Genomic DNA, 15,665 nt, shown 5'->3' on the forward strand with positions numbered 1-15,665 from the left:
TTGGTTATATTTTCTTGGATTTTAAAAAATTCACTCTAGTGCATATTTATATTGTTCTCCAAGTTATGATTAAACTGTATATTAGTTAAACAATGATATCCAAAGCTAATGGCTATCCTAATATAGTAGTCCTTGACTTATGATCACAATTAAACTCAAAATTTATGTTGCTAAGTTAGACAGTTGTTAAATGAGTTTTGCCCCATTTTATAACCTTTTTGCCATAGAAAGGAAAACTTTGCAGAGCTGAGTGAAACTACAGCAACTCACCTGGGAGGTGCTGGCTGCAGTAGCCAGGGTAAAACATTGCTCAAACGCAAATTACCAAAATCTCAAGAGCCGAACCTCCTAAGCCCCTGGGGCTAGAATGGAAAAAACCCAGGGAACTATGGTCTAGGGTCCATGTTGATTTTGCGGGATCATTCTATGGGTAAACGTTCTTGGTAGTAATAGATGCCTACTCCAAATGGTTGGAGACTATGCTCATGAGGTCAACCACAGCTGAAGCCATAATCAGAATATGCAGGAGATTGTTTGCTATGCATGGGTTAACTGATGTGTTGGTAGTGGACAATGGACCCCAATTTATGGCCACTCCATTCGAAGAGTTCCTGGCTCATCTAGGCATCCGTCATGCACTAATAGCTCCCTTTCATCCTTCCAGCAATGGTCAGGTTGAAAGAACAGTAAGATCAGCCAAGGAGGCCCTAGGCCAGTGATGGCAAACTGTTTTTTTGCTTGAGTGCCAAAAAGCTCAAATGCCAAAAGGGGGCACACATGCCCTCCCCAGACTCCAAAGGCTTCCCTGGTGCTGGGGAAGGGTAAAAGGCCTCCATCCTCACCTGGAGGCTTTCAGGAAGCCAAAGACACCTTCCCAGAGACTCTTTGTGAACCAAAATCAGCTAGCCAGCACACACATGCATGTTGGAGCTGAGCTAGGGCAATGGCTCACTTGCCAGTTTATATAGCTCCGCATGTCACCTTTGGTACCTGTGCCATAGGTTCGCCATCATTGTACTAGGTTGTATTCCTCTTCTCTCCCAAGTTGGCCTGCTGTCTTCCCCGATTAGGTGAGGGCACAACGGGCAGGAGCTGAAAGGGACTTGAGAGCCAGTATGTTCACTGACAGGCTGAGCCCTAGCTAAGGCAAAGGGAAAGACTACAGTGTGAGGATCGGAAAAAAAGGAGCCATTTTTGCCTCTGCTGGTAGTGGCAGTGCAGAGCCCATCACCAGGGAAATAAGCAGCTACTGAGGCCGTGGCAGGGCAAAAAGGACTCAGAATGTGTAACCTTTAGGTGAAGAATGGTAGTAAACAATTTGGAATCTACCCCTGGTGAGGAGCATTCTGAGGGTTGTGGACCATGAAAAGGCTGATGGTATCTCTGGCCGAGTGCTTAAAGACTGTGTTGATCAGTTGGCTAGAATCTTTACCAGAATCTTCAACTGGTCTTTATCCCAGTTCCCCATTAGTGCTGGGGTTATGCATGCATTTGTGGGAGGAGGGCATTGAATTATAGGTATGGTCACTTGCGCATGTGCAATAGCATGCATGCATGCTCTTTTGGCACCTGAGGAAAAAAAGGTTTGCCATCACTGACCTAGTACCTATACACACACACACACACACACACACACATACACAAATATGTAGAAAGTTACTCTTAGCACATACAGTGATACCTTGTCTTACAAACTTAATTGGTTCTGGGACGAGGTTCTTAAGGTGAAAAGTTTGTAAGACGAAACAATGTTTCCCATAGGAATCAATGGAAAAGCGATTAATGCCTGCAAGCCCAAAATTCACCCCTTTTGCCAGCCGAAGCGCCCATTTTTGCACTGCTGGGATTCCCCTGAGGTTCCCCTCCACAGGAAACCCCACCTCTGGACTTCTGTGTTTTTGCGATGCTGCAGAGGAATCGCAGCAGGGGAATCCCAGCATCGCAAAAACAAGCGCTTCACTGGCAACGGAAGTCCGGAGGTGGGGTTTCCCATGGAGGGGAGCCTCAGGCGAATCCCAGCAGCACAAAAACGGGTGCTTCACTGGCAATGGGAGTCTGGAGGCGGGGCATCCCAGCGGCGGTGGTGGGTTTGTAAGGTGAAAATAGTTTGTAAGAAGAGGCAAAAAAATCTTAAACCCCGGGTTTGTATCTCGAAAAGTTTGTATGATGAGGCGTTTGTAAGATGAGGTATCACTGTACTACCGCAGAGAAAACTCTAGAGCAAGGGTCTCCAGTCATGGCAACTGTTAGACTTATGGACTTCAACTCCCAGAATTCCCCAGCGAACATAGCTAAATAAATAAACTAATTTTGTGCTGCTGCCTGCCTGCCTGACCACCCTGGCTCTGCTGAGAATAAATGTTGCCCTGAATCATTTGGGCTGGAAAAAAACTGGAGTTGTCCTTCTGCTTTCCCAGGTTGCTTACCTGATTCCTCCTGTTGCTTTCCCCCCCACCCCTTCAGTAAAGTTTTGCTTTGCACAGGCACGAATATCTCACATGGGGAGGAACGATTGAGTTCTCTTTTGAAATTCAGCAGCTTCAAAACTGGGAGGTTTTCTCATATTGGTTTGCTGTGTTTCTCCTCACCATTCCCTTCCCTTCCTTTCCAGTTACGAGAATCTCCTGCAAAAAGGGCCAATCGTTCTGGTTTTTAATGGTTTTTTTTTTTGTAATGCAGGAATCAGGGAAGCAATTGGGGAAAGCAGAAGCATAGAAACATAGAAGTCTGACGGCAGAAAAAGACCTCCTGGTCCATCTAGTCTGCCCTTATACTATTTTCTGTATTTTATCTTAGGATGGATATATGTTTATCCCAGGCATGTTTAAATTCAGTTACTGTGGATTTATCTACCACGTCCGCTGGAAGTTTGTTCCAAGGATCTACTACTCTTTCAATAAAATAATATTTTCTCATGTTGCTTTTGATCTTTCCCCCAACTAACTTCAGATTGTGTCCCCTTGTTCTTGTGTTCTTCCTCGTGAGTGGGGATGCCTTGTGAGTATGCACATGCACAATAATGAAAAATATTTTTAAAAAACTAAGGAGAAAAAAAGATGGCAACTGCACGCACAGTGCCGGAACTTGGCTTCTGGGCATACTCAGAATAAAAAAAATATATCATTTTTTTAAAAAGATGGCGGCACCCAAGGACTGCCACCAACAGCCACATTGTGACATCACCAGCGTGTTGCTACCAATTCGGGTGAACCAGTCCAAACTGGGAGGAACCCACCCCTGCTCCTCATTACCTGTTCTTCCACAATGAGATGGAGGCTTTAATGGGCTGGTGGTGTATTTTAACTGTCTCTGATGTCTCCAAAGCAAGTAATGATTTAGTTCATCTGCCAACTATATTAAAGGAGGACATCTTCAGTCTCCAAAATTTATTATGGCTTCAAAATGCAGGTCAAATAACACAAAGGCAGATTCAGTAATTTATCACAGAAAGATCTGAAAAACAAAAAAATAAATATTTTTAAGCAATCAGGAATTAAAAACACGATTGATTGCTAAATATTTTCTGGTGTAGTTTAAACCCTTACTGTGCTCAAAAGCTCCATGCTAAAACAGTGGTTCCCAAACTTTTTCAGTCCACCGCAATCTTGGTGCTACAAACTCATCCTCATCGCCCCCACCCCTACAGATGGGCGTGGCTTGGTGGTCAGGTGACTGGGTGGGCATAGCCAATTTGTAAAATGTGGTGAAACTCATTTAACAACACTTTGGTGTATGCTTTTATGAACTAGAGTTAGATCAGATGGGAAGTGATGTAGCTGTAAATTTTCTACTTGCAGTATTTCAAGTCTGGTGGAATAAGGTATTTTGTTGCAAGCAGAGGAGTGAAGGACTCTTCTTGTGAAATGTTTCTGGACTCTCTGGATTGTATTAATGTCTGATATGCAATGGGGGTTCCAGACAAATGAGCTGTATTCTAGAATTGGTCTAACAAATGTTTTGTATGCTTTGGTTAGCAGTACAATGTTGCTAAAGAAGCTACATAAGTTTAGATTAATAACTCTTAGTGGTTTTTTGGCAACTTTGTTACAGTGGGCTCTAGCACTTAGGTCATTGGATATGAATACTCCAAGGTCTTTGACAGAGTGAGGGTCATCTACAAGTCCTTTTCCTCCAAGCTTATGTATTTTGTATTCTAATTCTTTTTGCCAATGTGTAAGACAGAGCATTTGTTGGTTGACATTTGAAGTTGCCAAATGTTTGACCATTCTGCTACAAGGTCTTTTTGAAGGTACCAAAATTGTCGGTGGTATGAAATAGTTTAACATCATCAACAAAGAGAACACAGCGTAGCACTTGAAACCAGTTGGTATAGTTGTCGAGCATCCATCTGAAAACTGCAGTTGTTTTACCTTTTTCTCTGAAACGTGACATTCCAAATATCATGAAAACCAATAACATAAAAGCTGGCTCTCAGGAACAAATTAACCACTTCGTAGAAATAAAACGAAGGTTGTAACATATCGGTGCAAATGCAAAGCGGACCAAAGCACGGCAGTAAAGAGATTGTCCCTGTGTTTGAGACGCCCACATACCCTAGCCTAGCATTTAATAAAATACTAAATCCTTTCCGTCCTGAAGTTGCTTACTCAACAGCGCCTGCGCCAGCACTCTTTCCTATCACGTGAGAAATACAGCCAATCTCTAAAAGCCATTAATTTTACCCTGCCAATCGGTGAGGAGATGGAGTTTTCTGGTTAGAATCTGTCACCCCTCCCCATTTTGGAACGTTGGATGTTCGAACGTTCCGTTGCGTCCTGGGGATTTTTCCCAGGGAATCGGCAGGCGTCATGTGGCGGGGAAGACTCTGCCTTCGACTGTTGCAGATTCTGAAGCCTCGGGGAAGCGTTACTGCGATTGGAAGCTCCAAGGGTGCCCAGGGATGGGTTGATACCGTGATCCGAGAGGCCTCAATAGCTTCCTTCTTTCCCTCGTGGATGTCCCGGGTAGGATTACGAACGTTTAGCACCGTAGAGAATTCTGAGCTGTGGGGTAGAGAAGAAGGCGCCAGTGCGGAGCTTCAAAACTTGCAAGAAGCGGATAGAGATGGGCAGGAATCGAGCATCAGTTCAGGTATCGATGGAGCTCCAGTTTAAGTGGCAAAGTCCCGTTTAGTGGCAAGGCTTTAGTAGCCTTCGGTAGAAGCAGATGGCTGACGATTTGGCAAGCGATGTAATTATTTTGTCCTCTACTAATTTATATATCCCATATATAAATTAGTAGAAATATGACGATTTTGCACGATAGTGATGGTGTTGCAGACAAAATTCCTGACTTCTACCTAAACCGACTAACCCTTGTATGTCCTGATGGTCAGCCCAAAGCAGAGGTAGGAAACGTTGGCTCTTCTGTGGACTTCAACTCCCAGAATTCCTGAGCTAGCATGATTGGCTCAGGAATTCTGGGAGTTGAAGTCCACAGGTCATAGAAGAGCCAGCTTTGCCTACCCCTGGGTGCAAAAGGTGGTTTGCAAGGGGCAAGGACAATAGGCAATAACCATAGACACACACATAACAATGCTCCTAATCATTAAGTTGGAAATGGGAGCAGCAGAAATGTAGCAATCTATCTTGCATATATTCAACTTCTTGAAATAGTGGATGACGACAGATTATGATTTAATATGCCTCCCCTTCGTAAGATTTTAGAAAATAGAGTGTTCATCCTAGGTATAATAAAGGCTGTTGTGTAGAGAAGATGGTCAAAAACTATTTCTTCTACCAGGATCAATATCCTTTAACCTATTTTTTTTATATATTTCTGCATAATTTACATTTTAATCATTTTAGCATTGTCTCTTTCAGATCCTGTTTCTTCAGTAGTCAGCATTGATTATATGGTATCACTTTTGAGAGAAGAAAATGCCAAAGATATTTGTGTTATCAATTTGCCTCCAGAAATAAAGTACAGCAATTATTTTATAATTTGCAGTGGATCTTCTACAAGACATATTCATGCCATGGCACAATATTTGATAAAAACGGTATGACTTTTTTTCTGTTATAGATATGGAAGAATTTTTACAAGCTACACAATTGGATGGTCAGTTAAGAGATGGAGAGGGGTAGATACTGCAACATGAATGCTGATTATACTAAAACTGATAGTATTTCCAAGCTACAACTAAAGAAGGATTAGCTTTGACAGTTTGGGAAATAAAACCTGTTATATGAATTATAAATATTAAGCATAATGCTTAATCAGCATTATATTTTTTCAGCAGATATAAGTTTCATATTTATAGAAACTGTTCTGATTTTTTACTATATTCCTACAACAGTAAGGTCTTTTTTGTGGAATAAGCCAAATGTACCTTCCTTATGATTTAAAAGAGGTGTGACCAAGTCACAAGCAGAATGCAGCTCTGGACAGCTAGTAGAATCCTTCCAAAGGAAGTTTGTTATTTATATAAATTAATTATATATATTATGTGTGCTCCAAGACCAATTAATTCCTCTTCAGTCAATGTACCCCAAATGAGCCAAAAGTTGGACATGCCTGAATTAAGAGATCTTCCTAATATAACAATATGTTATTATGTGGTGGTGATTCTTATTTGCTGAATTTTAAAAGATATTCCATATTTATGGGCAATATATTTCATCTGCATAATTAATATCAAAATCAACAAGTCTTAAGAAATGCAGAAATATAATGATAATTGTGACAAATTCTCCATATTGAAAATAGCAATACATGAAAATATTTAATTCAAAGACAAGTTTAAGTATTTTGTTAATATATTATATCCAGATTAAACCAAACTTTGAATAGAAACATCGTTATTAGTGACTCCTGGGTTATTCATGATTAAGAGGTCCCATTGATTGAGTCCGGGGCTTTGGTCTAGGGCTAGAAAATTATGGCCAGTGTTCAATCAACTTTTTCATAATACATTGCAATTGAAATGCATTCCTTCAGGGAGATAGAGAAGGATAGTTTAAAATATGGAGGTAAAAATTCTAGAGAGTCACTTTTGTGCAGTGATTAAGGCACCAGGCTAGAAGCCGGGAGAGTGGGAGTTGTTTCTTTTTAGTCATAAAGCCGCCCATGATCTTAGGCCAGTTATACATTCTCAGCCCTGGAAAGCAGGCAGTGACAAACCATTTCCAAAATGTTGCCATGAAAGAACTGCAGGGACTTGTCCAATCAGTTGCTAGGAGTCACTAATGACTTGAAGGTACTAAAAGAAAATGTTAGCACATCCTGCTAGGATGTGACACTTGTTAAAGAAGTTGGACTTTACACAGTAATCCTATGCTCGCTGGATTAGATTATTTATTGAATCTATAGGGCCTACTTCTTATTAATGAGACATGAGGGTAGGATAACATAGCATATAAATCCAATAAATCTAATCTATAAACAGTTTAAATGTTCATAGAAGGTCTTTATATGCTGCTTAAAATGATCTGATTGTGGCGATGTCCTGAGCCTAAGTGTAGGTAGTCTGTTTAGATCCTGTTTGCTATATATGTTAATTAATGCTAGCAAACTAAATCATAATGATTCTTTAGAACTTTCAGTTGTTAAGCTTGGAGCTGGAAAGTCATTTAGATCTTTGGTCCCCCTTCCTACCGATATTGATCTGCGTCAGGCTGAAGGAGTATCATTTATTGTCCCTACATGAATTTGTTAATTTCTGGCTGTGTTTACTCCAGTTTCAACTATTGTAAACATGCAGTGAAGACCTAAGGACCAGACATGCAATGACTTTATTGTAGGGCCTTCAGTTGGGGTGTTCGAGCCATTGAGTGAGATAAAAGGTCTTGGCATCTCCCTTAACTCTGCACCGCCATGGCCCCGCCCCCGGAAGCTGACAATGGAGCTAAAAAAACCAAGACAATTCAAAATATTATCGGATTTGGAAAGATTTTTACACATGGTTGAACAAAAGAACAATCACTAGTAGTGCTGCGTGACAACAAAAGGTTATAAATCAAAACTACCAAAGAATTAAATACAAATCTTTTCTTTGTTTAGTTAAGGGAATATATGCTTTCAAATTGTAAAACAAGAACTTAAGAATGCAATATTGCATACTATAAATCACAAATTTACATGCTACTGATTAAACCATTGGTTATAATACTGCTAAAAATTAAAATAAGGAGGCTGTCAATTGAGCCAGCCTCAGGAGGGGAGAAGAGACATACTACATGCTCATCTTTTAATTCTTTGTATTGTATGCAATGTACTGTAAGTTATTATTGTTTATCTGTTTAATTGTTTATATGTAAATAAAAATCATTTTTAAAAAAAGAGATAAAGGTCTTGGAGGGAGGGAAATCTGTGATCTTGGCCCCTATTTGTAATCCTCTCCAGACTCTGCTCAGTCCTAATCAACATAGCCACTTCTTATAAGGATAAGTATTTACGTAATAATAAGAATATTAACGGTCTTGCTATTATTTAGGATCTCAAACATTCTTCCATCAACCTGCAGTAAGTACTCTCAACTTCATTAACTGGCTGCCTTTATTATAGTTGGGAGACCTAAAATTAGTTTCATGAGATAAAACATTGGGAGTTCCAGATTTATTTTATGTACTGTTATCAGCATGGAGCGCTTCTGCAGTAAACACAGCTTATTGGGGTCAAACCACAGCTGATATTGACACTGTGTGCTTCAATTAAGAAAACCTTACACCCAATGTTTATAAAATAAAATTATCACATACAACTTGCATTCGTGCAGCCTGCTGGGGCACAATCTCACCAGAAGTCCCAACAGTTTAAATTAATTCTATTAGTTTTTAATATGTGCACAGATATTCACAAGAAAGTAAATTACATATTTAATTGCACTTGTCTTACAGTACAAGCAGATGAAAAATGAAACTGATCCTCATGTTCCGATAGAAGGAAAAGATACTGAAGACTGGCTATGCATTGATTTTGGTAATTATTTTATTACTTGTAAAGTAGAGAGTGTAAATGATTTTATTCATTCATTCCTGTAGTTACTCAACTCCGGGTGGTTACAATTATAAAATAATGAAAATAATATAATTATCTTAAAAGTATTTGTGTAGCAATGTTTTTATTGTTGCAATTGTTTTCAAACGATAAAAACATTCACAAAATAAAAAATACAAATGACAGCCATGATGACTAATCAGGTAATGGTAAAACCATGTAACTAGTCCTTAACCCATTCTGAGCCTCACGCCCAGGTAGCCAAATTTTCAAAGTTTTGCAAAGATTGGTGCCATTCTAATCTCTGAGTGCAAAGTATTCCAGGAGGAAGAGGCTACAGCAGAAAAAGCCCTGGTTCCCACTAGTTGACATGCTTTGGCTGATGGGATCTGCAGCATGCTAAATCTGTTGGCTTGACTGAATGGGTAGAACTCTTGGGGGGGGGGAGCTCCTCGGGTAACCAAGTTCCAAGCCAGGTACGTGTTTAAAAGTGGCAACCAGCACCTTGTATTGTATCCAGAAATACATCTGCAGCAAGTGCAGCTCATAAAATAGTGACTTATAGAATTTATATATGGTATGCTTGTATGTATGATTGGTTCTTTAAATTGGGTTTTTTTAGATTACAGTGATCCCCCGGTTATTGCGTCCCCGACCATTGCGAACAGGGTAATTTGCGATTTTTGAACCCGGAAGTCAGAACACCATCTGCGCATGCGTGCCCTTTTTTTTCTATGGGCACGCATGCGTAGATGGCACCGGGCAGATCAGCTGCTGGGCGGCTTCCCTAGGTCTTCCCCCTCTTGGCGGGCATCAGCGAGGAGTTTCCCCACCGCCCACGCAAACTCCTCGCTGCTGCCGCTTCGCTCGGGCCGCTTCCCAGCTGAGTACTCAGCTGGGAAGCGGCCCGAGCGAACGGCTTGTCCGCAGCCTGCCTGCCCGCGGCTCGCGCGCCCTTCTCCCGCCCACGCCGTTCGCTCGGGCCGCTTCCCAACTGAGCCCTCAACCCAAGCGCAGAAGTTCGCCTTTGGCGCTTGGCTTGAGGGCTCAGTTGGGAAGGCGCGCGGGTGTTTTAAAACGTTCCCGCCGACATGGGGGGCTCGCTAGCACCCCCCCAGACCCGGGTTGGGGGTTCGGGGGGGGTGCTAGCGAGCCCCCCATGTCGGCGGCGACGTTTTAAAACACCCGCGCGCCTTCCCAACTGAGCCCTCAAGCCAAGCGCAGAAGTTCGCCTTTGGCGCTTGGCTTGAGGGCTCAGTTGGGAAGGCGCGCGGGTGTTTTAAAACGTCCCCGCCGACATGGGGGGCTCGCTAGCACCCCCCCAAACCCGGGCTGGGGGTTCGGGGGGGTGCTAGCGAGCCCCCCATGTCGGCGGCGACGTTTTAAAACACCCCGCGCGGCTTTCCAATGAGTCCCGAAGACAAACGCGGAAGTTTGACGTTTGTCTTCGGGACTCATTGGAAAGCCGCGCGGGTGTTTTAAAAACGTCGCCGCCGACATGGGGGGCTCGCTAGCACCCCCCCCGAACCCCCAACCCGGGTTAGGGGGGTGCTAGCGAGCCCCCCATGTCGGCGATGTTTTAAAACACCCGCGCCGCCCCCAATCTTCGGCTCCTCGCTAGCGCTGCGGAAGTAAAAACACCATCTGCACATGCGCAGATGGTGTTTTTACTTCCGCAGCGCTACTTCGCGAAAACCCGCTTGTTGCGGGGGGTCCTGGAACGGAACCCTCGCAACGAGCGGGGGATCACTGTATTTTTAATATTAGATTTGTTCACATTGTCTTTTTTATTGTTGTTAGCCACCCCGAGTCTTCGGAGAGGGGCGGCATACAAATCTAATAAATACAAATACAAATAATACATGTGCTGTATAGCAAACACAATTTATTGCCTGTGCAGATGCATTTTGCACCATTTGGAATTTCTAAACGTTCTTTCAGAGCACATTAGTGATCTAAAAAAGAGCTTACAAGAGCATGAATGAGCAGGGCCTCCTGGTCCAGGAATGGTTGCAACATGAATTTACAATCAGGAGTCAACTGAAGAGGCAGTTGTTTTCTTCCGATTGATTTCCTGGTTCTAATCCGTAGTGGGTTCTAAAACCTGTTCTAGTGCTTGACTCTCCTGCACATGTGCAGAAGTGTCCCAGTTGGATGGGTGGAGACTCCCAGGCTGAACCAGGAGCAACCCACCACTGGTTCTAATTTAAAAAATGTATCATGTGAATAACCGGTTCATTTTTAATAAAAACCTCATTTTAATTTTTAAATGACAACTATACAAGATTCTCCTGGCTCTTTTATACAAGCCTTCACACAGTCTTTTAAAATCTGCCACTTAGTTAACTACAGTGATGTAGTTGATTTATATTGTAATAATCATATGTTGAGACACTCATGTGACCATATAGGAATTTCCCCCTAGGCTTATAGAATTTATACATGGTATGTTTGTTTGTATGATTGGTCTCTTAAACTGCGGTTTTAAAGATTATTTTTTAATATTAGATTTGTTACATTGTTTTCTTTATTGTTGTTAGCCGCCCCGAGTCTTCAGAGAGGGGCGGCATACAAATCTAATAAATAAATAAATAAATTTCACAACTATTTTTATGCCAGTTCTTATGTGAATACAGATAGTCCTGGACTTACGCTTCATTTAGTGACCAAAGTTATAACAGCACTGAAAAAAGTGATTTATGACCATTTTTCATACTTACGACGGCTGCAGCATCCCCATGGTCACATTCTGATGCTCGGCGACTGACTCACATTTATGATGGCTGCAGTGTCCCAGGGTGTGTGTGTGTGTCATGTGATGATCCCTTTTGCTATCCTCTGACCATCAAAATCAATGGGGAAACCAGATTCACTTAACAACTGCTACTAATTTAACAACTGGCCTGAACCATGTGATTCATTTAACAAATGTGGCAAGAAAAATTATAAAATGAGGCAAAGCTCAACCAATTTCTCACTTAGCAACATAAATTCTGGGGTCAGTTGTGGTCATAAGTTGAGGATTACCTGTAATATACTTGTAAATCTGAGACCATTCTCCTAAAGCAGTGGTCACCAACTGGTGGTCTATCAGAAAATTTTGGTGGTGGACAGAAAAATTATTTGCATTTTTAATATTGCACTAAATTAGGGCTCCTGCTTCTTGGTCAGATCCAATTTGAACTCAGCCAGCTCTTTTGCCAGCTCTTTCTGCAGTGGTTGCTTAGCTCCAACAACTACTTCCTGTTGGAGCCCTAGCCCGGGCAGGAAGGTGAGTAGCTGGCAGGGGAGGTCCCCATCAACGTGAATGACTGTTGGCCACACCCAGCCAGGCAGATCATACCAATGGCCCATGGAATTTTAAATTATGAATTTTGTGGTCCCTGTGGTCTTGAAAGGTTGGGGAACCCTGTCCTAAAGGACATTTTGCTGTAAACTGGTACAAAAAAGTTACAAACTGCAGATACATGATAGTGAGACACTCTGACAATCAGTCATGCATGTGAGTCTGTTACCGAACCCAAAATGCAGTCACATCATTGGAAGGGAGGGGTGGCAAACTAACGTCCAATAGTGGGGAAAACTAGGTGGGTAGAGCAGAGCAGGGCAGAAGCAACATGAAGTCCTCCTCCAAAGATGGTGATGTCGAGACCTAACTGCGATTGGTACTACGAGAACTTTCATTGCTAAGCAACACAATTATGTGATGTTTTAGCCAATATGTGCGTTGCTTAGTGATAGAAAGTCTCAGTTATGATTGTAAATCAAGGGCTACTTTTTCTAATATGGTCTGACTTTTAAAGATTTTGAAACTAATTTAATATGACCAACATGTATAGAAATTCTGGTGCTTGCCATTGCTTCTTACATAGAATGCCACATTATGGAAGGCATTTAATCTGAGGTGGGTCATTCTTTACTTACTGTGTTGTTCCATCATCTTGCAGGCAACATTGTAGTCCATTTCATGTTGTCAGAGACGCGAGAAATCTACGAATTGGAAAAGTTATGGACACTCCGGGCTCATGACGATCAGTTGGCAGAGATGGTTCCAGAATCTTTACCTGATGACTTTGTGTTTGGGCTAGATTCTAATCAGCAGTGATTTGAACCTGACATCTAAGGATCGTAAAGAACTTTGGTCAACTGAGTTACTGAGCCAATTCTTGGGAAGAAAAAGACGAAATGGAGCACGTCAATCTGCAACTACCAAGTGTCAGGATTAGGTAGTATTGATAAGTACAGGTAGTGCTCGACCTAAAAATGATTTATTTTGTGACCTTTCAAAGTTACTATGACACTTTAAAAAGGGATTAGGATTGTTCTTCACAACTGTTGCAGCATCCCCAGGGTCACATTAACAAAATTTGAACATGTGGCAATTGGTTTATGTTGGCTGGTTTGCAATCTTTTGACAAGCAAAGTCAGTGGGAAAGCCATATTCATTTAACAACGATGTTATTAACTTGACTGCAGGGATTCGTTTAATAGCTGTGACAAGAAGGGTCATAAGATGGGGAAAGTTTTGCTTAACAACTGTCTCATTTAGCCAACAGAAATGTTAAGCTCAGTCATGAAATAGAAGACTACTTATCAATGGGAAGTCAGTAATGACCTGTGGAAAAGACACTGCTTGTTGTAAAGCCAAAAGTTTTAACATGTGGATAATAGTTATTTGAAATAATTCCTGTTGACATTTGGGTCATTTGGATAATGGCTTGTTGTAAAATTGATTACTGTGCTTGCAACCTATGTAATCAGTAAGTTAAATAAAATTGTTTTGAAATATTTTTAAAATTAATCTTTATTTTGATGTATTTTTTAATGTGCTGTTAGTTATCCCCATAAAGTCTGTTAAGTTCCAATAATAGAAATAGTACGGGAGAAAATTTACTTTGAACTGGTATCATTCATGTTGATACTCAAAGTGTCTAGAAAACACCTGCAGTTTGATGCAAGGTGTAAGTGAGACTAGGGGGTGAACTGCTACCGTAGCATTAATATCACTTAGATTTTCCACAAATTGATATTATTAAATTATTTCCATTTTCCCTAAAATAGTTAACTATAGGATACCAACCCATCAAGTTGAAAATTGCACTCAAGTTTTCTTTTTTAAATATCAAATAGGGCATCAGCAGAATTCTTTCCCGAACTATCAGAAAATTGTTTACGTTCTAAATTTAGGCGAGCAAAACCTAACGCACAGGTATAGTATAGGTCCATTATGCTGAATCTATGGCATGCGTGCTAGAAGTGGCATGCAGAGCCATCTCCAGGCACGTGAGATGTCGCCAGTTGCTCTTCTGGGCTCTGGCGTGCTGGCTACCTGGTGTTCAAGTGCGCGGGAAACCCGAAGATCAACTAGTGCAAACACACATGCTGGGTGGATACTCTTCAGGTTTCTGGCGCATTCATGTGCACAGGCTACCTAGTCATCTGGTTTCTGGCACATATGCGCATATGACGACCAATTGGCCAGTATGTGAAACTGGAAGATCATCTTCCCAGTATGTGCATGTACACCAGGCAGCTTTTTTTTTGGGGGGGGGGGGGGGTGTTTCCCACATGCATGCTCCCTTTTCAGCACTCTGTGCCAAAAAGTTCCCCCCACACTGGTATAGGTGGTACCTGATTCAGTAGTAGTAATTATGAGAGGGATTTTGGAAGTCCTTGTGAACAATCTTGCATGTGAGCCAGCGGTGTGCTGCGACTGCTAAAAAAGCCAATGTAGTCCTAGGCTGCATTAACAGGAATAGAATCAAAATCACTTCACATGATTTTGATTCTATCCCTGTTAATGCAGCTTTTTTGTGTGGTCTTACCAAGGTATTATAAAGTGGCATTAAGAAATACCTTGGTAAGATCACACTTGGAATACTTCATACAGTTTTGGTCACCATACTATAAAAAAGATCTGAGACTGGAAGGGGTACAGAAAAAAGCAACAAGGATGATTAGGGGACTGTAGGTTAAAACATAAAGAACAGTTGCTGGAATTGGATGTGTCTACTCTAGTTTAATGACTACAGGCGACAACAGCAGTGTTCCAATAGCTCAGGGACTTTCCAAAGCATTTGAAGGCAGGACAAGAAGCAATGGATGGAAACTAATCAAGGAGTGAAGTAAGCTGGAACCAATGTAATTTTTTCTGATGGAGCAAATGATCAGTTGAACAACCTGCTTCCAGAAGTTCTGCATGCTCCAAGCATGGAAGTTTTGAAGAGATTAGACAACCGTTTGCCTGAAATGGTGTAATTTTTCCTTCCTTGGAAGGGGATTGAATTAGACCTCCAAAATCTCTTACAACTATTACTCTGTAATATAAAGAAGCATTTAAATTGACCCTAAATTTTAAATGATAAGAAACCTAAATCTAAACCTAAATTGTTTTAACACCTTGCCCTGGAGTGAATGTATTGGGGATTTCACTAGCATGCAATCCCCAAAAAATCTTAAGTTAACAATCTTTTGTGACTGTTGCCATCATTCATATAAGTAGCAGAAAAGCCTCTGCATAAATTCACAGGCTTTGTTAATAGAATAATTATTTACAAGGTGTAAAGCAAAGTATTCCACCTCCTTTCATTTTCATCAATGCTATGGCAACAGGATTTTAATTAGAAAATCTCCATCCAAACCTAACTATTGGTTATCCAAACTAGACTATTGTATCACTCCTATATTAGGTAATGTAAGTGGGCTTATTGTAAGTCTCCCTTATTCAG

General features: G+C 41.4%; 1 protein-coding gene across 1 annotated transcript; it reads left to right on the forward strand.

The window, feature by feature from the left end:
• The first annotated feature begins 4,702 nt into the window (after nt 1-4,702).
• MALSU1 (mitochondrial assembly of ribosomal large subunit 1) lies at nt 4,703-13,738 on the forward strand. Its single transcript, XM_070726672.1, has 4 exons — nt 4,703-5,091; nt 5,823-6,001; nt 8,838-8,919; nt 12,885-13,738. Exons 1-4 carry the CDS (start codon nt 4,809-4,811, stop codon nt 13,040-13,042), a joined length of 702 nt encoding a protein of 233 aa, XP_070582773.1. The 5' UTR covers nt 4,703-4,808; the 3' UTR covers nt 13,043-13,738.
• The last annotated feature ends 1,927 nt before the right edge of the window (nt 13,739-15,665 follow it).

This window comes from Erythrolamprus reginae, chromosome Z (genome assembly GCF_031021105.1).
Source record: "Erythrolamprus reginae isolate rEryReg1 chromosome Z, rEryReg1.hap1, whole genome shotgun sequence".
Taxonomy (NCBI): Eukaryota; Metazoa; Chordata; class Lepidosauria; order Squamata; family Dipsadidae; genus Erythrolamprus; species Erythrolamprus reginae.

Coding starts and splice junctions, on each gene's coding strand:
- MALSU1 (XM_070726672.1), top strand. CDS start 4,809: ATGTGGCGGGGAAGACTCTGCCTTCGACTGTTGCAGATTCTGAAGCCT. Junction 5,092..5,822: donor GGAATCGAGCATCAGTTCAG/GTATCGATGGAG, acceptor TGTCTCTTTCAG/ATCCTGTTTCTTCAGTAGTC. Junction 8,920..12,884: donor CTGGCTATGCATTGATTTTG/GTAATTATTTTA, acceptor ATCATCTTGCAG/GCAACATTGTAGTCCATTTC.